The sequence below is a fragment of the Apostichopus japonicus genome, chromosome 16, assembly GCF_037975245.1.
Source record: "Apostichopus japonicus isolate 1M-3 chromosome 16, ASM3797524v1, whole genome shotgun sequence".
Taxonomy (NCBI): Eukaryota; Metazoa; Echinodermata; class Holothuroidea; order Aspidochirotida; family Stichopodidae; genus Apostichopus; species Apostichopus japonicus.
Window position 1 is genome coordinate 45,686,111 of NC_092576.1, and position 21,487 is coordinate 45,707,597.

At 36.8% G+C, this 21,487-nt stretch overlaps 2 protein-coding genes across 13 annotated transcripts in view; both read right to left on the bottom strand.

Annotated features, from left to right (window-relative positions):
* Positions 1 to 944: 944 nt before the first annotated feature.
* On the bottom strand, positions 945 to 14,528 carry LOC139982224 (autophagy-related protein 101-like). Of its 11 annotated transcripts, XR_011798043.1 has the most exons (11): positions 12,798 to 14,516; positions 11,034 to 11,118; positions 9,760 to 9,837; positions 9,505 to 9,588; positions 8,619 to 8,726; positions 7,633 to 7,897; positions 6,911 to 7,109; positions 5,974 to 6,189; positions 4,003 to 4,212; positions 3,502 to 3,557; positions 947 to 1,555 (listed from the first exon to the last, which is right to left on the bottom strand). XR_011798043.1 is itself a non-coding variant. In XM_071994876.1 (8 exons), the coding sequence occupies exons 2-5, from the start codon at positions 11,061 to 11,063 to the stop codon at positions 7,077 to 7,079; spliced, it is 225 nt and encodes a 74-aa protein (XP_071850977.1). In that variant the 5' UTR covers positions 11,064 to 11,118; positions 12,798 to 14,515; the 3' UTR covers positions 3,502 to 3,557; positions 4,003 to 4,212; positions 5,974 to 6,189; positions 6,911 to 7,076. The 11 variants fall into 11 exon arrangements, 6 of the variants coding, with proteins under 6 accessions (XP_071850977.1, XP_071850978.1, XP_071850976.1 ...); XR_011798042.1 differs by lacking the exon at positions 947 to 1,555 and having other exon boundaries at positions 3,274 to 3,557; positions 5,956 to 6,189; positions 12,798 to 14,522; XR_011798041.1 differs by lacking the exon at positions 947 to 1,555 and having other exon boundaries at positions 3,274 to 3,557; positions 4,003 to 4,201; positions 12,798 to 14,518.
* A 1,921-nt stretch (positions 14,529 to 16,449) lies between these two features.
* Positions 16,450 to 21,487, bottom strand: part of LOC139982210 (uncharacterized) — a 34,912-nt gene continuing 29,874 nt past the window's right edge. For both annotated transcript variants that reach the window (XM_071994826.1, XM_071994828.1), the window contains 2 exons: positions 20,940 to 21,010; positions 16,450 to 18,205 (listed from right to left, as the gene is read on the bottom strand). In XM_071994826.1, the coding sequence (XP_071850927.1) occupies positions 18,188 to 18,205; positions 20,940 to 21,010 (89 nt within the window). In that variant the 3' untranslated portion in view covers positions 16,450 to 18,187. The remainder of the gene's footprint in view (positions 18,206 to 20,939; positions 21,011 to 21,487) is intronic.

Here is a 21,487-nt window from a genome sequence, read left to right on the forward strand (position 1 = left end):
CCATCATCACCGCCATTAAAACCACCAGCACCAGTACCATCACCACCATCACTTTCACCATCCTCATTGTCATTCTCATCATACTCATCCTCATCATACTCTTTCTAATCATACTCATACTCATCCGCATCCCAAGGGCACTATGGTTCCTTGCTTGTAAGGAATATTTGCAAGGGAGCAGCACTGTCTTAAAATTGTTATGTGGTCCGATGTTCACAATATTATTGCCAAAAATATCACAAATCAACTGCTGGTCCTTTTGAGAACCTGTTGAGGACCAGGTGTCCGATATGAGCAAGAGTTTTTTTTACAGAACTCGCAGAATCATCCTAACTGTACTTACTAAGAATTTTAACAAAACCAAAGAAAACATTGATCTCAAATAACTTCGCACATGGAGGTTGCAGAGGAGTCAACCTATGGACAATTTAGATTGGAATATGGCCACGAAACTTCAAATAATCAACTTGAAAGATACTAATACAGGTCCCTGGAGGTCAATCTGAGGTCAAAGGTCACCCAAATGCAGGTCGGTTACAGGATTACAATAGCGTAACTCCCAACCTTGACGGACATTTTGCTCTCAAGTTATTGCAAAAATACTAGTTTTGACCACTAATTCCTTTGTTGACCTTGGATCACATGACCGTTATGTTTGGAAACGATCCCTTAACCCATTTACAACTAGGCCTACTCCCAAAATATCAATCATCTCGGACCCTGTCAATGGGAGTTATTGCTTTTTTTAATTTTGGTGTTTGGCCTCCAACTGACCTTTGGTGACCTTCACAGGCACCAAAAACAAAAGGGCACACCTTCTCACTATATATACCTAGTTTGAGTTTAGTCCAACTTTCCCTTGTTGAGTTACAGTGTACCCAAGCGAGTGTCGCAGACACACACACACACATGCCAACCTGACTACATAGGTTCCTTTGCAAAAGCAAGGAACCAAAAAGGTGCTTTTACTTAATAATAATAATAATAATACACAGTTCTTATAAAGCGCAAATACACACTTAAGTCTCAGTGCGCTGATAATTATTAACCCCTGGTCATTGGTAACTTGTCACACCCACACACCAAAGTGTGCACAATTTAATCAATCTCTCCTGGGGCACCACAGTGCACCACAACCACGTGTCCCCCGGGGGACTTCCCATAGGGTGCAGCCACAAACCGGCGCACGCAACTATATTTACAAGTTACCTCGCAGGTCCCCATTTATACACCTGGGTGAAGAGAGGCAATGGAGATAAAGCGCCTTGCCCAAGGACACAACGCAATGATCTGGCCAGGGCTCGAACCTGTAATCCTTAGATCACAAGTCCACTGCCTTAACCACTTGACCACAACGCCCTCCAGATCTATAGTGGAACTTCAAAAAGATGATCATCTATGACATTGAAGCAATCCTTTGCTGCAGTCTTTCACCATGTTGGAGGTAAGTTTACAGATTTGACTTCAGATAGTGATCTCTGAGAACATCGACCTCTCTCTTCCAGGGGAATCCTCATTTCCTCTGTACTCATACAGTATAGGCAACAGTGAAGGCCTACAGTAATATATATATAAAGATAAGGATAATGGCACAGTTCTTATAATGCCTTGATAAACAGAGAACATGCTATCATTATTTCATGGTGAAGACTCAAGTCTGGATATTTGAGTTTCATCAGATTAGCCATTGGGGGGGGGGGGGGTTGTGCAAGGGGGATCCCAATTGAAATTTGGACCCTTTCAAAAATAAAAGGTAAACCAATTGGAAAACTGTTGAACAAAGACCCTTCATAAATTTTACTCCCCACTAAAAAAGAAAGAAACCAGAATGAAAACATTTCATGGTTCCTTGCTGCTGTTCATTAGTTCCATTAATAGGGAAATTTCTAAGAAAGCCCTAATACAACAACAGCAATTCATGGACACAAACTTTTGTTACCAATTAGTAATGCTAAGCCCTGCCCTCTCATAAATTGGTATCACATCAATTGCAACATACAGCATGTGTATAGACTATCTACCAACGTCACTATACCAAGTTAGGTGATATTCCAAATGATGCTTGCCGTTGTGCCCCTGTAAAATACAGTCAACCGACGGCAAACAAATTGCCATCGTGCTCTTTTTGTTTGCCGTCGGTGCCCATCTTTCTGTTCTGTACATTTGTACACTAAAGTTACAACAATCTTGAGATTTTTTAAAATTTATTCGTCCTTCGCAAATCAGGAATCTTTCCACTGTAATTTTCGCAGTTTCTGTCATCTGTGTGCTGTACAATGTGTGTACTCACAAGGTGTATGATGCCAAAGCAAAAGATGCATTTTGCGGACGGGACAGAGAATACCCAGTATCATCTTACCTGGCCATAAAGAATGCTAGATATGCTAGTTGCAACGTTGCAACAACGTAGGCAAGACTGTTAGCTAGGAGCCTGCGTGTCTTGTTGGTCGAACATTCCAGTAAGCGATTGTTCAGGTCGATCCAGTTTATGACTGAACAAGATAAAATATTTGGGAAGTTTTATAACCCATACAATGAGGAAGAAAAAACATTGTATTGAAAAGGGTTCTAGTAATGTAAACTCGGAACTCTACTCGCTGAAAAATGCAAGTGCCTTAAATTTTCCCTTGTTGAGTTACCATACATACAAACGTTTCATACCGTAACATTACTAAGCCTGCCCCTCATAGATATGCATGATATCAATTGCAACACACATCAGGTAGCATACGCCCATTAAAAGCCCCATTGACTTACACACTAAATCACAAAAGTAATGTGGTCTCTAAGTCTAGATAAAAGTTTTCACTAGCTAAACGCTACCCATCACCGGATAGCTGACAAGTTGGCCATTCATGGCACCATCAATTTTCCGTACCATGACCGTGAAGACTTTTTGCTATCCGAGCCGGAAGTTTTCGTCACTTGTAAACAAACCTCTTCACTCAGTGGTAAACAAATTTCCTACGCTGCTCCTGGGAGGCCTAAAGGGGTCTAAAATTGCCTCAATTGACCCAATTTTTTCACCACATGTACTTCCATTCATGCTCTTCAACATGCAAGCCACAAAGAACTAGATTATGATTGATAACAGGTCACAAAATATGTTCTCCCGCTGCTTTTTGGCACTTTTCCTGAAGGAGAACAATCGAGCAGATTGATATAGACTCTAATAGGAGTATGCCACCTTAAGTGAAAAATGATTTTTTTTTTTTACCAAACTGATACTTTTCATAGTCGTCACAATATAAACCACAACAGAATTCTATGCAATTATCATTGTAGGTCCATAAAGATGTATTTTCAGAGATTTCAGTATGCACAGTGCAGTGTGTAAATACACATATGAGCAATACTGTGTAAGCAGTAACCAGGTCGACGTCTGCAACAACATTTCCAGTCACCAAGTTTGATAAGCTTGACCAATTTGGGTGCATTTATGGTTCTTGCAGGTTTTATTGGTATCCCTGATCACAGTCCACTTGGTCTGGCTTGCCCTACCTGCAGAAACATCATCCAGAGAAGGGTCAGTGGGGATGGCTTTTTCGTCTCTGGCTCTGAAAAGTGATGAAAACTACTTTTGTTTAGCTCAGCTGATTCCTCCCAAACTGACCTACAGGACATACCCTAATGTATTCCTGAACTGTTTGGAACATTTTAAACTGATATTGCATGTCACTCCAGTGCAATTGTTAAGTTACTAAGAATAAGAGAAGAGAATTGAAGGTGTTCTTTGCCAAAACTGGATCATCAGGATTTGTAAACAACAGCCTCACTGTAAGGGGTATTACAGTAGTCAAAAGGAAAGCTTCCTGGAATGCTATCTAGATACACTGTTCACCTCAATAGCATATCCAGTCCATTTAAAGGTTTGTGCATAGGTTGTTACAATGTATTAAAGACAGTTATAAGAGAAGAGAAGTGGATGGGGGGGGGGGGGGCATATTTCATGATAAAACATTCAAATGTGTTGCTCGGCAGAGAACAACAACGTCAAATTACCTTATTCTCCATTGGTGGCAAGCACTGGTTCCTATAGTTACTACAGTAGATCTCCCATGGAAGCATCAGGACATCTCTTTCTGCTGTCAGAGTTGTTTGGGATTTGTTGTTACCTCATCTAACCAGTTGAGTCCATTGATACCACACCCATTCAAAGTATGTAGCTGTGAATGCTGAGGACTTAGCACATCAACTTTCTCTGAAAATTGACTAACAACAGAAAATTGATGAGGAGTGAGTAGGCTCAAAAACCCCTTGATGTACATATGCAGGAGCAGAAAATCCATACCTTTGTGGATTATTTGCTAAATAAGACTCAAAATATTCTCTGTGTAAGTTATTAGCACTCAGCAGCCACTCCACTTAGGATACAGACCTCATACAACATTGTGCTACAGCTGGTGTAGACTTGGTCTAGGATACCAACATAGCGTCATTATGAATCTGAGGCCTAGGCCTAGGCTAACAACATTAGGGGTATTTCATGCATTGAAACTGAGTTCACTAGCTAAACGCTACCCATCACCGGATAGCTGCCAATTTGGCCTTTCATGGCACCATCAATTTTCTCTACCATGACCGTGAAGATTTTTTGCTATCCGAGCCGGAAGTTTCCGTCACTTGTAAACAAACCTCTTCACTCAGTGGTAAACAAATTTCCTACGCTGCTCCTGGGAGGCCTAAAGGGGTCTAAAATTGCCTCAATTGACCCAATTTTTTCACCACATGTACTTCCATTCATGCTCTTCAACATGCAAGCCACAAAAAACTAGATTATGATTGATAACAGGTCACAAAAGATGTTCTCCCGCTGCTTTTTGGCACTTTTCCTGAAGGAGAACAATCGAGTGGATTGATATAGACTCTAATAGGAGTATGCCACCATCAGCATGTGTACAGGCTATCTGCCAATATCATCATACCAAGTTTGACGAAATTCCGACTAATAATAGCCAAGTTATTGCGATTTGGGCATGTTTTCGTTTAACACCATGACCTCATGAATATTCATGATATGAGCACCAAAATCAACTGACAGGTTGCATCTACTCACTATGGGCCACTCACCCACTAACTATGGTAATGATCGGTCATTCACTTGTGGAGTTATCGTGCATACAAACTTTTCATACCGAAATATTGTTTAGCCAGCCCACTCATAAATATGCATGATATCAATGGCAACACACATCAGTGTGTGAAGACTATCTACCAATATCATCATACCAAGTTTGACGAAATTACGACTAATAGTAGCCAAGTTATTGCAATTTGGAGTTTTACAGGTTTGACCCGGTGACCTCATTAATATTCATGATATGAGCACCAATATCAATAGGGTTCATCTAGTCACTATGGGCCACCCATTCACCAAGTATGGTAATGATCGGTCATTTCCCTTGTTTAGTTATCGTGTATACAAGCTAAAGCGTCACACACACATTCACGCACACATGTTTGTATTACATGTATTCAGACCGAGGACCCCATTGTATTTTCCATTGTTCAAATCCACATACCCTAACCTTAAAAATACCCCATACAATAGAATTCTTCGGAGGACGTGGTGAGTCTTTAGAAATCACAACCAAGGACCAGGAATTCTTTTGTTCAAGTCCTCGATCAGAATACAAAACAAACGCACACACACACACGCACACACACAAACCTGAATACATAGGTTCCTTTGCAGTCCCATACCTTGACTCATTTGGTCTGAAACGAATAACCTACATAATCAATAATGAAATTACCACTGGCTCCTCTAAGTCCATAAAACAATTAAGACAAAGATTTCCATAGTCCCCAAACATGAAGATTGGTAGTTTCTCCTCTCCGTAAATGTAAACAAAGATAATGAAGCTATTAGTTCCTTGCTTATAGAGGGCGTGTAAGATTGCCACTTCTAGTCAAAGTTTAGTACCTTTTCTTAATGACTAAATGTAAACTTACATTTGCTTCACTACTTACTTCCACTCTACTTTGGGTTACTCCATGAGTTGTTCCTCTCTTGAAGTTAGCTCTGGAGTCATCAGCTGGAAATATGGTGACCACAACAGTGTTGTGGTGGAATCAGCTATTTTGGAAAATCTGCTAAAAGTTTCCCCCATCCTTGCTAGTCACATCCAACTTTAATCCAGATCTCATCAGCGGGAATCAAATATGTCCACTTGAGAAGATTCTAGTCTATTTAAAAGTAAACATAAAAAGTACTTGTTATGGGTCAATTTCAATGAGCAGACATTTAATCACCAGCTCAATTCATAGCTCATAATATTTCCCGAAGTGTCATAACTTATTGCTTTTAATTGTATTAATAGTGGTATTCCAACAGTAGAAAATTTAGTACGATTCTAGGAGATGTTTTTATTTTCTATTTTGTTATTGTTTGTACTATTATATATAGTGGTATTCCTACAGACTCAAATTTGGTAAGAGTCTGTAATAGGTTTCTTTTAAATTGTTTTGTTTAAATGTTATGCATAGTGATATTCTTACAGCAGTAAATTGGGAAAATACCAAAACTTAATGTCAATGCAAAACACTGTTAAAAATAATATACTAACAGAAGTCAGTGCCGAGAAAAAACATTGAACTCCTCAAATTGCAACAATAAAAACATATTAAAAGACAACCTCCTTGACTCCCATATTAAAAATTTCCTCTTTAAATATATAATTAATAAATCATATACTAAGAATGATTTAAAATCCCCCTTAGAAAAGCTCATTTTTTTTTTTAAACTGGGAGGAGGATTTGGCTCTGGCAGGGGGGGGGGGGGGGTAGTTTAGGAACTTTGTGGCTAGAAGTTTTGTGAGTCAAACTCCAGAAGTTTACCTCTGGGAAAAAGTCCAGCTCTGGGAAGGGATTGTTTTGCCTTATCATCATGAAGATATTCTCACAGTACCTTTCTAGTCAATGAAGCTGTTGAATGATCTTTTCTTTCAAGAAATTCACACTAACCCATGGTGTCTTCTTGATGATTGTACCATCTTCCTCATCTTGGTTCAGAAGAGATATCCACTCTGCTCTGACATTGTTACTGACAATGTCCTGCATTGATCCGATCACATTCAGCATAGATGACATACTGTTTCAGCAACAACCTGTAACAAAAACACAAGCTCCATGAGTGTTTATCTTTACAGGTGAATTAACCGAGTTTTGCGACTGTTGTTGCAGTTATATATCCAGTAGTAGGTATGAAGGCAGAAGGTATATTAACTGTAATTTTATGCTCAAGTAGATTTGCCGGTTACTCTTTTTGATAATCTTGTTTATTGCTTTAAACAATTGATTGAGGGTTTTTTGAAAGTATTTTTACTTAACTTAAAGGAGGTGACAAATATGTTATACCATCCAAGAGTTATAACAGGATATGGTTGCTATGGAAACCAGACTTGTCAATCTTTAGTTCAAGTTAAACTATTGTATTTTGTTGTTCAATTTATGGTTTTGGTTCTTTGTTGATTTTATTAAAGAGGACATTTGCATTACAGTTAGTAGTACAATTCTGACATTTGTGCAAGTATCTTTTTGAGTGAATTGTTTTATATTAATCGTTGCACCTGGCATGTTACTCTACAGAACCTCCAGACTATCAAAATACTTCAGATTCTCCAGACTTACCAGATTTTTATCTGAGGTAAAGAATCTCCAGATTCTACTAGTGATTGAGGTTTACTCCAGTCTGGAGAATCTGAAGTATTTTGAATACTAGCCCATCACTGAAAATTCTCTACAAGCTAAAAGTACAGGTTCCCCGGCCAGTTGAGCTTAAAGGGTACGTCAATTTCCAACAGATAGGTCCATCTCCGAAGAACAGTTTGCCCTGATGAGCCTAGAGGTGCAGATTATCTCCTGAGGAACTCTTGTCAACAGAGGTATGGTTTATCTAGGCATAAGGCGATACCAGCTGTGTGATGAATTTTCTGAAGTTGCGTTCATGGGGGACATTTTGTCTACTATTGATGAATATAGCGTGACGAACTTACCAACTGCCGGCACTTAACATTGTTATTAGGTATTAATAATCACCGTGCCCTTAAGATTCCATTTACATTAATAACTGTTTGTAATTAGGTCTCAGGGGGATACCGGTATCTCTAACCTTTCTTCCCTTTATTTGGAAATGTTTGAGAATCATGACATCGACACAAGATTATTTTTCTGTGATTGTGAAATATGCTATACTGGACTCCTCACAGTTAACTGTTTAGTTTTATTCTTATAGTCCTCTTGTTTCAGGATTGCAGGATTGTGTGTTTTTACATTAAAACCTGGGTTACACTCGTATTCATGCTCATCCTAACACCAACGTGAATTCTCCATGTACACATGTAACATGTAACTTGGATGTGTGGGTGTGACAAATTACCAACGGCCAGCTGTTAACTGTTATAAAGTCATATGAGAAGGTCTTGCCAAGAGTGGTCATTATGTTGTGTCCTTGGGCAAGGCACTTTATCTCCATTGATTGAGACTTTTACCTTTAACTTTTAATTCATATTGCTTTTTAAATTTGATGGAGTTTCACCACCAATGCCAACATCACTGAGTCGAGTCCTACAGCTGGAAAACTTTAATACAGTCCTCATAGCAACAGAGAAACCCACCTGTCCACTTTGGAGACCTGCGTTGACATCTGTGGATCGTAAGGCATCTTTAAATGCTGAGACTTCTCGTCGGAGGTTTTTGTCTTAAGTTGGGGAGTTGCATCTGACCTATGAGTGGGAAATTTGAGGGATTTGTTAATTTTATATCATATAAATACATTTTATTTTTGTGGTTTTCAATCAGACTTGGGGTATAAATACAAACAGAATCAATATGACTATGAGTACATATTTGACACTAGAGTTTCTTTATGTTTTTGTTCTAAAAGAAGGATCTTACAAAAATTCATGTTGATTAGTATGTGTAAGGTAAATTTGCTAACATAACATTACCAGAATAGACCAACCACAAATCTGGTTTAATTCTGCCATCTTGGATAACAGTTCACATTAATGCACTGATTGCATGTTTGGTTCATAATGTATTAATCTATAAGTCTTAACACTACTGCATGCAGTTAAACTGTAGCCTGACTGTGGATCTAAGATTTAGTTCAACAGGAGAATGTGACTGTGAGGTCGTTGAAGTGGACTATCGATATCTATATGTAGGGGGATCTGGAGATCATCCGCCAAACAGAATTAACTTTTTAGTTTTGCAAATTGTGCATTATGAGGGATATTTAGGCTGTAAATTAGGTCTTAAGATTAGATATACACAAGGGCTGTGCCAATATCTACTTTTAATTAGTCTGTGGTGTTGAAAAGTGGAGATGGAATACACCCCCACCACCCTACCACCACCCCCTGCCTCTGGATATATGGCGTACCCAATTGTATGGAGGTTGCAACGAACATCTGAAGGATCAATTTGTGTTCAACTATATAGCTCTTTTACACACATGTATACCAAAGATAATGAAACATGTATAAATGTTTTACTTACATAAGTCATATCAACAAAGTCACAATCAGTCTCGACCACACCGACAGTACCGATGAGGAAAGCACCTTCCTGTTTGTAGTGAAACTGCAAGAACAATTTAAAGGTTATTTACGGATGTATTATTTACAAAGTGTGTAACTCAGGACAGGAAACATTGCTGTAACATGAGTACATGTACAGACATCTCACTACATGACTACAGTACAGTAAGAACAAGTTACACACAGAAATGGAAAATTGGAAGTGTTCCTGTACCCTTCCTGTGGTTCTGTGGAAAAGTATGGTATGAAATATGCTGTTGACAACCTCCTCTAGCTGCTTACTCTCAACAGTCTGAAAAAAAGAGAAGAAATGAATGAGAAAAAGATCCACAATAAAATGGAAATCAATGCAAAACAAGAAATTGTTGGACAAATTATCAGCTTGATTAAGATGAGAAGGATTGGCTAACAAATTACCAACAATGTGTCTTTTGGGCCAGTACGGTGTCTCACACTGACAGAAAGGAACATACAGTACAACCATTGGTTCAATGTGATGATCATACAGAACTCCCACTGTTCCCTCCTTAACATTATTACATAACAGTAGAGTAAGACCGCATTCTCAATGAGGTCATTTCCCCTATCACCCCTCCTCACCCATAGGTACTGTATTGTTTGTATTTAAATATAAACTAAAGAATAACATGTGATGACCCTACAGTCCCGATGCGCCCTCCAAAGCTAAGAACTACAATACAGTACCCAATCGCAGTGAACCCTTTTATTGCACAAATAAGCACCAGCCCAGGAAGTTCAATAAATAAGCACAAGCTAACCTAACATAGCATTATTCATGTAGGCCCTTCTGTTACGTGTAAGGCAATACTTCAAATAAGCACAAGCTAACCTACAGTAACATAGCCTAGACCAAAGGTTATTCAAATAGGCCCACCTGTTATAAAAGAAAGCAAAACTGTACACGATACAACATTAGTCAGAATAAATATGGTTGCAAATAAAGGTGGCCGAAAACAAAACTTCATGGTCTATTGACATTTGCTGAAACTAACAGAACTGTAAAGCAACAGTCAAGGTGTCAGTCCATAAACATTACAACCTGAACTTTACAGAACCAAAGTGTTTGAGATTGCATGTTGTACTGCTGTTTATGTTATATTTGTTTCTCAATAGGGTCAGCATTGTGCTTTGTGTACATCACTTTTACATACATGTTAATTGAGGGCAGTGTAACTTACGGCAGGGAGGTATTAAAAGGAAAAGTCATTTCCAGGGAGGGAGGGTCTGAACAATCGTAGATGATGTGCAGTACATCCAGAAAGGAATAATTTGTTACTTTAAGCAATTAAAAAACTCTGCACATATTTAAACTTATCATGTCAATATGTCAACTCTCATACCTGCAATGCTTTGAAATAATTAACATTTAACAGTATCATGGTACTGGATATTGTGTTATTGATATCACTAAGTAGTAACTCCTAATTAGGTTCAATAACCAACTAAATCAATATATTGTTATCTTACTAGTTCAAAGACTTGAGATCTGGCATTCATCCTTCTATTAAGTTTTCTTCTCCACTACTCGCCATGTAAGTCTAAGTTAGCTGTGCTGCAATACAAGAGTGCAAATATAAAATACTTGCAGACATAAACATGGTAGAACACATCTAGGAATTACATAACAGTACATCAAAACCAGGTTCTCAAAGAAGATAATCCATCTATGGTATATATTGTAATCTTCATTTGAAAGGATCATTTTAACCAAAATTATGGACAGCAACCATGATTGTAGTACATTCCAAATGTACTTATCAGTGGCCTACAATTAACCTTATGAGTTGTTATGATCCTATACCCTACACATGTATATTAAAAACACTCTTCTACTTCTCATAAAGACACAGGTACATAGCTATAGTCATCCCACCAGTGTCCTACAGCATACTTTGGGGTCATTATGATCCTATACCCTACACATCTATACTAAAAACACTCTTCTACTTCTCATAAAGATACAGATACATATCAAGAGTTATCCCACCAGTGGCCTACAGCATACTTTGTGAGTCATTATGACCCTATACCCTACACATCTATACTAAAAACACACTCTACTACTTCTCATAAAGATACAGGTACATATAAGAGTCATCCCATCAGTAAGCTGATGGTAAGTAATATCAATAAATTGCCAACCATGTTACTGTGCAGACAGTGGAGTATATATAGTATACACTGTTATTTATTTTGAAGCAATTCCCCCAACCTCTGTCCCCCCATTGTAAGAGCTGGGTCACATCTTAAAGTGCAATATTAATCTTTCAGTCAATGTGCAATTAAGACAAACTGGCTTAAAGCAAGAAGATTGTTGAGTAAAGTCTGCGAACTGATAGTATCAGCAATGTTTGGTTTGCAGGTTTACCAAAGTATTGAACCAGTCTCGCTAAATTAGATGTGTTACCCTCTGACTAGTGAACAAAATTGGCCAGTATAAGTAATGTAATGAGCATAGATAGCCTACTGTAGCAGTTTAGCAAAGCTGGATTGACAGGTATAACTACACTGTTATATGTGGTCAACCAATAATTGATTACTGATGAAGTAGTCTAGAATTAAAATCCTCCAACGAAAGTTTCAAAGAGTTCCTTATAAAAACATAAGAAAATCACTTTGTTACATCTCTAATCACTAAAACAATGTTTTAAACTGCAGTGTTAATAACATGGCATTTCTGAAGTTAGGGGTCTAGGTAAGTTGAGGCTGAAATTCCAGTATTTCCACTTTGGATTACAGTAGTCCAACACTGAACCTTGTCTTTTTCTAACATGTAAATAATGTGTGTCATACATTATGCGAGCATGTGCTCCAACCAGCTGAACCATCACGGTGAATATCCCAAGCAAAGGTTAAAATACTCTAGTCCTAGCACAGGAACTATCCTGCTACTGCAAGGCCAAAAATACACCTATCATTTTTTCACATTTGATTCTGAATGTTTCTACTAGTACTAGAACTAGGAACTGTAATAGTAGATCCTTATTATAAACACTAGCCAAATGTTCAACTTGACGTAACGCTACGGGTGCTATGCTAATTCAGCCTGTTCTTTAGTACTGTAAAGTGTAAATGCACTATCCATTAAAGTTACTCCCGTGAGTATCATACAGTAGCTACTCGCTGAACTAGTTACTGTAGCATACACATGTATCGGCTTAGGCTAGATATAGGCTAGGCCCTGGTCTAGTCAGTGGGCGAGTGGAAGGGTTAAAATTAACTTTTACTCACTGTTAGGCCAGGAAATCCTCTGCAATGGCGAAGATATGTTGAACAATAAAGATGAAGCTTAAACATTACGAATGTATATTAACAAGCTTTACAAATCACTGCCCAAGCTTATCGTGGGGTATCTTCCATTGTATCGAGATAACGTACAATTGTGCACTAGACCAAGAAAAACGTAAACATTGGCCTATGACGTAATAAAACAATGTTTTTGTATCATCGTAGTTCATTATAGAACGCCGAATGGGTAAATAATTATGGGAACAAGAACTTGCTGTAATTACAAGTGGATGTTGCTGCATGCTGTAGTTTAGTTACATGGATATAGCCTATACATAATGATCCTCATGTGATACAACTTACATCTTGAAATAACGACCAAGAGAACGTTTTCTATAACTTGCAGTCTTTCCACAAGAAGGATGCACTTGCATTTATGAAAAACTCGGGAAATGGATTAGCCAGAAAGGGGTAATTACTTGGAAAATTTCACACGTCCACTTACGGTAGCTAATACAACCATCACATCACAAGAAAACTATCGACTAAATGATTCTTTCTCGAATGTGAGATCTGAGAATAGTATTTGAGTTACTCGTGTATTTATTCCTACGCAATTTAAAATTATAACATTCGCAAAACGTTATGTTGCCACGTTGTATCGCATTACTCTGCAAATTGTGCAACGTTCTAACATTGCGAAATCGTAAATAGAGGTGATGAGAAGGTCCGTAGTATCACACCACACTTCTTCAAAATAAATACTGTCGAAAGGAATGTAACAGGTTCGTAGCTGTAGCCTGCCCCTGAGATTTCCACTTCCTAAATGAAAGTAGGCCTACGATAATATGAACGCCTGGTTAGTATGCGTATTTCAGTTAGTTTTAGCGAATTGTTCATAACATTTCTTCGAGTTTCGTTAGTCAGTAGAGTGCATGCACTCAGGTTGCAACCTGAAGATTCTAGGCTCGAATTTAGGAATGGCGCTCAAAAAGGACACAAGGATTATTTTATCCGCTAATCTCGCATTTGATTTTTACGAGTTTTGTTAGAATTAAAATAAACGTAGAGAATTCCTAAGATTCAAATTACGTGAAAAGTGTAGCTGTCTAATGTGAAACTACGGTTCATAACTATATGTGTTACATCTATATATGTGTTTGATATAGGCCTATCAGCTACAGTGTTAACCCCTATATCAGTGTCTCATTGTTTTAACTGAGAATATCGAATCAATGCGAATATTAGTATATACATACAGGGCCATTTTTTTCATCCTAATTAGAGGGGGTGTGGCCCCCAGTCCCCTACACGGCACCCCCAATCAGCTAATTGACCGCTCCCCCCAGTATGCCCCTTTTTGGCATGTAAAACAAATAATGATAAAAAAACCTAACTATTAATTGACACCTAAATTCCCCTAATTATGAGCTACTATCAGAATTCCCTAGCGTACATTTGCATCATCAAATTAACAGCGTATAAACAATGTATAAAACAGAGCTTTTAAAATAATGTGAAGTTCTACTTTTCCCAACAAAGTGATTTTACCGATTTTCTTTCTTCCTAAATTACCTTTGAAATTTGGATGTGTAAATTTCTAAAACATGAGATCGCAAAATAAAATTGCAGATATCGTGAATTCAATTTCAAATATCTTGAATTCAATTTCAGATATCTCGAATTCAATTTCAGATATCTCGAATTCAATTTCAGATATCTGAAATTCTCTGATATTTCGAGATATCTGAAATTGATTTTAAGATATCTGTAATTATTTGTAGTTATCTTTAATAAATTGGAGATATCCCAACAAAGTGATTTTACCGATTTTCTTTCTTCCTAAATTACCTTTGAAATTTGGATGTGTAAATTTCTAAAACATGAGATCGCAAAATAAAATTGCAGATATCGTGAATTCAATTTCAAATATCTTGAATTCAATTTCAGATATCTCGAATTCAATTTCAGATATCTCGAATTCAATTTCAGATATCTGAAATTCTCTGATATTTCGAGATATCTGAAATTGATTTTAAGATATCTGTAATTATTTGTAGTTATCTTTAATAAATTGGAGATATCTGTTATTTAATTTGAGATATCTGAAATTATTTCGAGATATCTGAAATTCCTTATTAAATGTTAAAACGGCTTTTCATACGCCCTCCCTAGTCTCTATGGCTACGATGAAAAGTTAAATAACTTTCCAGTGTCCTCTTTACATATAGCCTATGTATATTGAAGTGTACGTCACGTATGTTTATATTATGTATGTAGCCTATGTGCTTATATGCATGAGATGTACGTATATATAAGAAATATAGCAATGATCAATGACCAAAAAGTTGGTCTATAAGACATCCGGGATTGTAATATTTTTTTGAGGGCGCTTCTTAGCTTTGTTACCAATCCGTGCCCGTTGTGTTCAAACAGCCAATATTGTCGTGTGGGTGGAAAAAAGTGAAAGGGGGCAACGGCGAAGGATATGCGTTACAAACTTATAGTACACCGTATTCAATCCCCCCCCCCCCCCTCCCCTGAATGCTACATCTGTAACACCATACAGATTTTTTGTCATTTCCTGAATAAGGGTCGAGTTATCAGTGCTTCGTCACGTGGTTTAGCTAGTTAATGTGAATTATTTGTCTCTAAAACAGTATTACATCTAATAACACCATTTTTTGGAAATAGTCTGTTTATTCAAACGACGCGACATTTACAACCAGATATAACGAGCGCACATGACTCAAATGAAAAGGATAAAGGGTGTGAAGACTCGCGCAAAAAGAAACGTCTAATGCCGGTAACTTGACCTAGTTTCGAATGAGGTGTGACAGAAGTGTTAAACACCACCATCGATCCCAGAAAATACACACACAGCTTGCTACGTCGGTAATTAGACACTAGTGTAGTCAGTACATACAGCTGCGGTCAATACCCACAGTACAGTATACAAACGATACAGCGATGGACATCTCAGGTCCAGCTTAAGATAACAAGGTATCACGTTTCATTACTGTCTGCATTTTGTAGCGACACGAACAAAACGTCACTTGCAAGCAACAGAAAGTTAACTTTTTCAGACGGCCGCTGCGAGTCTTCAATGCCTTTAACAGGTGGTGGGGTTGCGTGGGGGGGGGGTGCACTCCTCTCCCGACTGGTTATCTTATGGGTCTGAACCTTTACGGAAGTTGAACGGCTATTGGCGATTCAATGATTTTGAAATGAGGGGTGCAACCTTGGGATAGGTAAGTCCTACTCCCATGTAAAGGATATGGGTGCGCCCTCCACCCCCCCCCCGCCCTCCCTATCCTGCAAAAAGTCAAAGTTTAGACGTCAATGGTGCATTTATCGAAAGTATAACTTAACTTAGGTCTATATTAATAACTCTTTAAAACAAAGGTAACACTAATAATTATTTTGTGTGAGGCTGAAGAGGCAGGTGGAAGGGGTGAGGGCATGCACCCGTAGTTGTGAACAAATTTCCCTGGTTGAATGTTTAGATGCCCCGACTGCACATTTTACCCGAATGGTGATAGGAAGTTTGTATGTGGGAAGGGGTTAGGGGGTATTTTCCCGGTGATTCTTTGCGCACGGCACTGAAAGGGTGTTAATATCTTGCTACGTAATCAAATGAGGTAGCAGCAAACCATGATTTGATTTCATTTATTCATTCCAGAATTAAAATAAAATTTATAAAAAGGAGTTGTAAAATACGATAACAGGAAGTATAACTAATAAAAGGTGAAATCATATACATCGTGTACTTCAAATATGAGGAGGGAAATCAATATAACCCCAAGTATAGTATATCCATTCTTCGTGCTTATGCAGCGTTAGACCGTACAGTGAACGTATTGTTTGATACACAGTTGAATAAGCCATTGCTCTGATATAAATTAAGTTGTTTCACTGGGCTGTCGAACTTCCGACAGATTATATACCCACATATGGAACGTTGTCCGTGCATCTGTCCGCTACAACTACGGTGTCCGTTAATATATGCATTTTCTCATGCACAGAGTTATTGGCTATTGGCGCTGCGCATCAAGTCCCTTGACACCCGTAACTCTTCAGGACACATGAGAGTCCCCACCATACCATGTAACATGAATCGTTTATTAACATCATCACCTGTCTCAAAGTTTTACATCCCCGCTCATTTGTGCACTTCCGTATATCCATAGAGAATACTTCTGAATGGGTCTATCAATTAATTGACATTTTGACCTTTAACTCCTGGTCAAGTAACGCCCTATTATAAAGTTGGTGAAATCACGCGGGAAGACGAATTCGTGTTGAAAACACAAAAACAATTAAGGTGTTAATGAAGTAAATAGCAAACTCACAGATAATTTACATTGTGAAGTTATTGATTTTCTTGTTGTTCTAAATCGTAAGATACTTGTAATTTTCCAAGAGATGAGAAGACGTACTGATTAAGTTCGGACATTTCAATGACGTAACCAAATCGTCATATTCTCTCGACTCCAACACTGATTCCTTGACTGACACCATCCATATCCACTCACGTATCGAATATCGCTCTCGAAGTACTATAGTTTATATGAAAACATATATCGCAAAAGTAATTGCCACAAAGGTAAAATCCATAAAGACTGTTAAAGGAGAGTTCTTTCTTTTAAGATTCCTGGTTTCATGATGGTTGGTGTTTGTACTTATGTGACACCAACAGTTACACATTGGAAACGTGAAAATACCATCTTTCTAATACTACCACGAACCTTAACTTTATATTCAGTGTTACGTAACCTTCTATCAAACTATACCTATGTCACAATGTGAAATCTCAAAACCGAGGCAGCAAAACTCATCAAGATTCCATTTTCTTTGCAATTACTCCATCAAGAACAATTCGATGAAAAAGTATTTCTCAAATAGTTTTATGATTCTTTTCGGGTATAACTTATTGATAAGCACGTCATTCTGACATAAATGGTTCCTACTTTATAATTGGCAGAAGACATATCCATGAAGTGATACAAGAAAAAAATTGCTTAACAGAATAAACAAATTTGAAAACCTCAGCATAAAATCGAGTGAGTTAAAAACAAGTATGATAATTTAAACTAACTACATAACTAACAATCCCCTAAGGAAGAAATGTTAACAAATATCGACACATAGTATATGAAAACAGCAAAAGTGATGAAAACAAAGTAAAAGATTTAAAGAGGACGATAGCTAATGTTGTAACAACGTCACAATTATATATAGAGACCCGAATTCCCCTTGAAGTTTCCCAGTACACTCCCAACTTGTTTTGTGTAAACCTCGGGCAAGCAATTTTCGATGAACTGAGTGGTGTATAATAACTCCAGCGGGATCAGAACAGGTTGTCTTCAGAAACATGTGCTTGCATAATTCATCTACCAGGATCCAACCTTCTACAGGACAAAGAAGAATAAACCATGCAAACAGATTAATTGGGTATTAGGCCTAGTCATTTACATTATTATTGTTTTATGTTAGTGTTGGGGGCGGGTATAATGATCATTTTCAGATATTTTTTTAAAATATTATATATTTTAATATTATCATAATTGTTAATGATGTGGAAGTATAAGTGTGGAATTATAATAAAGCGGAATGATGTTTACTAATAAGTTACTGTTTTTTCCCCTCTATACATTAAACCTTATTCAATCAGAATGCGTGGATTTAAGGCCTAATAATTGTACATGATATTTTTTTGGTGGGAGGGGGGGGGGGGGGTTGGATGATCATTACTTTTAGATATTTTGGTGTATAAAATTGGAAATCATGATTAAAAATATTTAACTCTTACAATCAATTATATGTAGCATATATAGCAGGGAATTCATTAACATGACATTTCAGTTGCTCATTAGATAGGTAAATATATGTATATGTGTGTGCGTTTTTTTTAAATGTACCTTTAGTTACCGAGTGCTTGATTGGATTCTTATAGATATGTGATTGATTACTAACACTTTACTCTACTCATTGGATGATGGGAAGTTTGTGTTCACTTCGTCATTTAAACCAATATTTTTATGATTGTTTAGTTTTATTTGTTCTCTACATGATTGTAAACCTCTCTCTGTTAGGTATGTAATATAAATTATACTAATACTTCATCACTTTACCATGGTGACTGTTACTAGTACACTTTATACTATACCCATTTGAAGGCTTGTAACATATGTTTAATACATTGAAACTGTATTCAGTCTACTCTTATGGAATGAGTTACAGTTTGCTGTTCAATAATGTTTATAAATGTTATGTCAATCCAATCCATTTATTGCATATTTAGCAATGATTGCTTACTAAATCACTTTAATCCAACCATTCAATAATAAGCAATATTTAATTAGCTCATTTTAATCAACTCACTGCCCTATATCTTTCTTTCTTCATTGATCACAATACCAATTTGATCAATTCAGTAAAAATGTTGAAATATTTGTTGACTACATCACTCTAATCCATCCATTGATTGTTTGCCAATAACTGTTGTCTCATCCTGTTAATCCATCCAGTGTATATTTAGTAATACATGTTGACTACATCCCTTTAACCCACTCAGTGTATATTTCGTAATATTTGTTGACTACATCCCTTTAATTCTCTAAGTGTATGTTTTATATTATTTGTTGACTACATCCCTTTAATCCACTCAGTGTATATTTAGTAATATTTGTTGACTACATCTCTTTAACCCACTCAGTGTATATTTCGTAATACTTGTTGACTACATCCCTTTAATCCACTCAGTGTATGTTTAGTAATATTTGTTGACTACATCCCTTTAATCCACCCAGTGTATATTAAGTAATATTTGTTTACTACATCTCTTTAACCCACCCAGTGTATATTTCGTATTCTTTGACTACATCCCTTTAATCCACTCAGTGTATTTTTATTAATATTTGTTGACTACATCCCTTTAATCCACTGTGTATGTTTAGTAATATTGGTTGACTACATCCCTTTAATCCACTCAGTGTATGTTTAGTTATATTGGTTGACTACATCCCTTTAATCCTCTCAGTGTATGTTTGTATTATTTGTTGACTACATCGCTTTCATCCACTCAGTGTATGTTTAGTAATATTGGTTGACTACATCCCTTTAATCCACTCAGTGTATGTTTGTAATATTTGTTGACTACATCCCTTTAATCCACTCAGTTTATGTTTAGTAATATTTGTTGACTACATCCCTTAAATTCACTCATTGTATGTTTAGTAATATTTGTTGACTATATCCCTTTAATCCACTCATTGTATGTTAGTAATATTTGTTGACTACATCCCTTTAATTTACTCATTGTATGTTTGTACTATTTGTTGACTACATCCCTTCAATCCACTCAGTGTATGTTTGTATTATTTGTTGACTGCATCCCTTTAATCCCTCAGTGTATTTTTGGTAATATTTGTTGACTACATCCCTTTAATCCACTCAGTGTATGTTTGTACTATTTGTTGACTACATCCCTTCAATCCACTCAGTGTATGTTTGTATTATTTGTTGACTGCATCCCTTTAATCCCCTCAGTGTATTTTTAGTAACATGTGTTGACTACATCCTTTTAATTTACTCATTGTATGTTCAGTAATATTTGTTGACTACATCAGTCTAACCCACCTGTTGCTTGATTGTAATACTTGTTCACTACATCTCTTTAATTCTCTTATATTAATTTTAGTAATATTTGTTTACTACATAATGTGAATCACCATTGCCTATTTATAAATATTTATTACTATTTAATTTCATCCAATCACTTATCGTGTTTTGCTCACTTATCTCTGCTCTCTGTATTGACGTATCGGCATACGTCAATACTTTCTTTTTACTGCTTCTCATTCAGAAATCTTTAACTGATAATGGATACATGACTCAATTAAACATTTATTGATATATCACAGTTATAGTTAGATCATCGGATGACGTCACTTTCTGTTAGTTACTTTGACTGAGCCATGCTGTGTTCATTACAGTGACATGCGCTGAATTAAAATGTCTGGGTGTACTTAAGTACCGCGTCAGTGTTATTACCATGCTCATGCTAGTAATTACAGTATCGATATGTCATTAAAACAAATATAATTAAATAATTATTATACAGGAGATGTATTGATTACTTACTTCCCAAATACCAGAGTCGAGATCAAGCCTATAATATTCATCATTCTTAGCAGAATCAGGGAACCAGAAAACTGTAAGAAACAAATAAGATTAATAAACAATATTTATGCTTTAACGAATAAAAGAATATCAATGATGTATTAGTGCATGAACCATTTTGAACAATACACAATAGAAACAACCATATCACGTTTTACTAAGAGCTTTATTGTCTCTAGGAATTGCATATTCTTTCTTTTCGCTGAAATATTTTGAGTTGTTATGGTGTCACATGTTCTTGTGAATTTTGAGAGGATGGGTTAAGTCAGACAAACTGTAAGTGAGCTACACTTGAGAATGCATTTTAAAAACACATAAAAATGCTGTAGATATTCCCAATGAATCCCTCTATACGTTCTAGTCCCTGGTTAGCACCCAGATACCTTGACATATTAAATAAACTATAAATCTGTTCAATGTAACGCGATAAGATCATCACACATTAAAAAAAAAAAATAGGTATTTTTATCTGCAATATTTGACCTTTATTAACTAGTTGTTTAAATTTG

What these genes read in the sequence shown, in the direction of transcription:
- LOC139982224 (XM_071994872.1), bottom strand. Translation starts at nt 12,863, where the DNA reads ATGTTTAAGCTTCATCTTTATTGTTCAACATATCTTCGCCATTGCAGA. An exon ending in GAGGATTTCCTGGCCTAACA is followed by an intron (nt 9,838 to 12,797) that starts GTGAGTAAAAGT and finishes TCTTTTTTTCAG; the next exon opens with ACTGTTGAGAGTAAGCAGCT. An exon ending in ACTTTGTTGATATGACTTAT is followed by an intron (nt 7,110 to 9,504) that starts GTAAGTAAAACA and finishes TTTTTGTTACAG; the next exon opens with GTTGTTGCTGAAACAGTATG.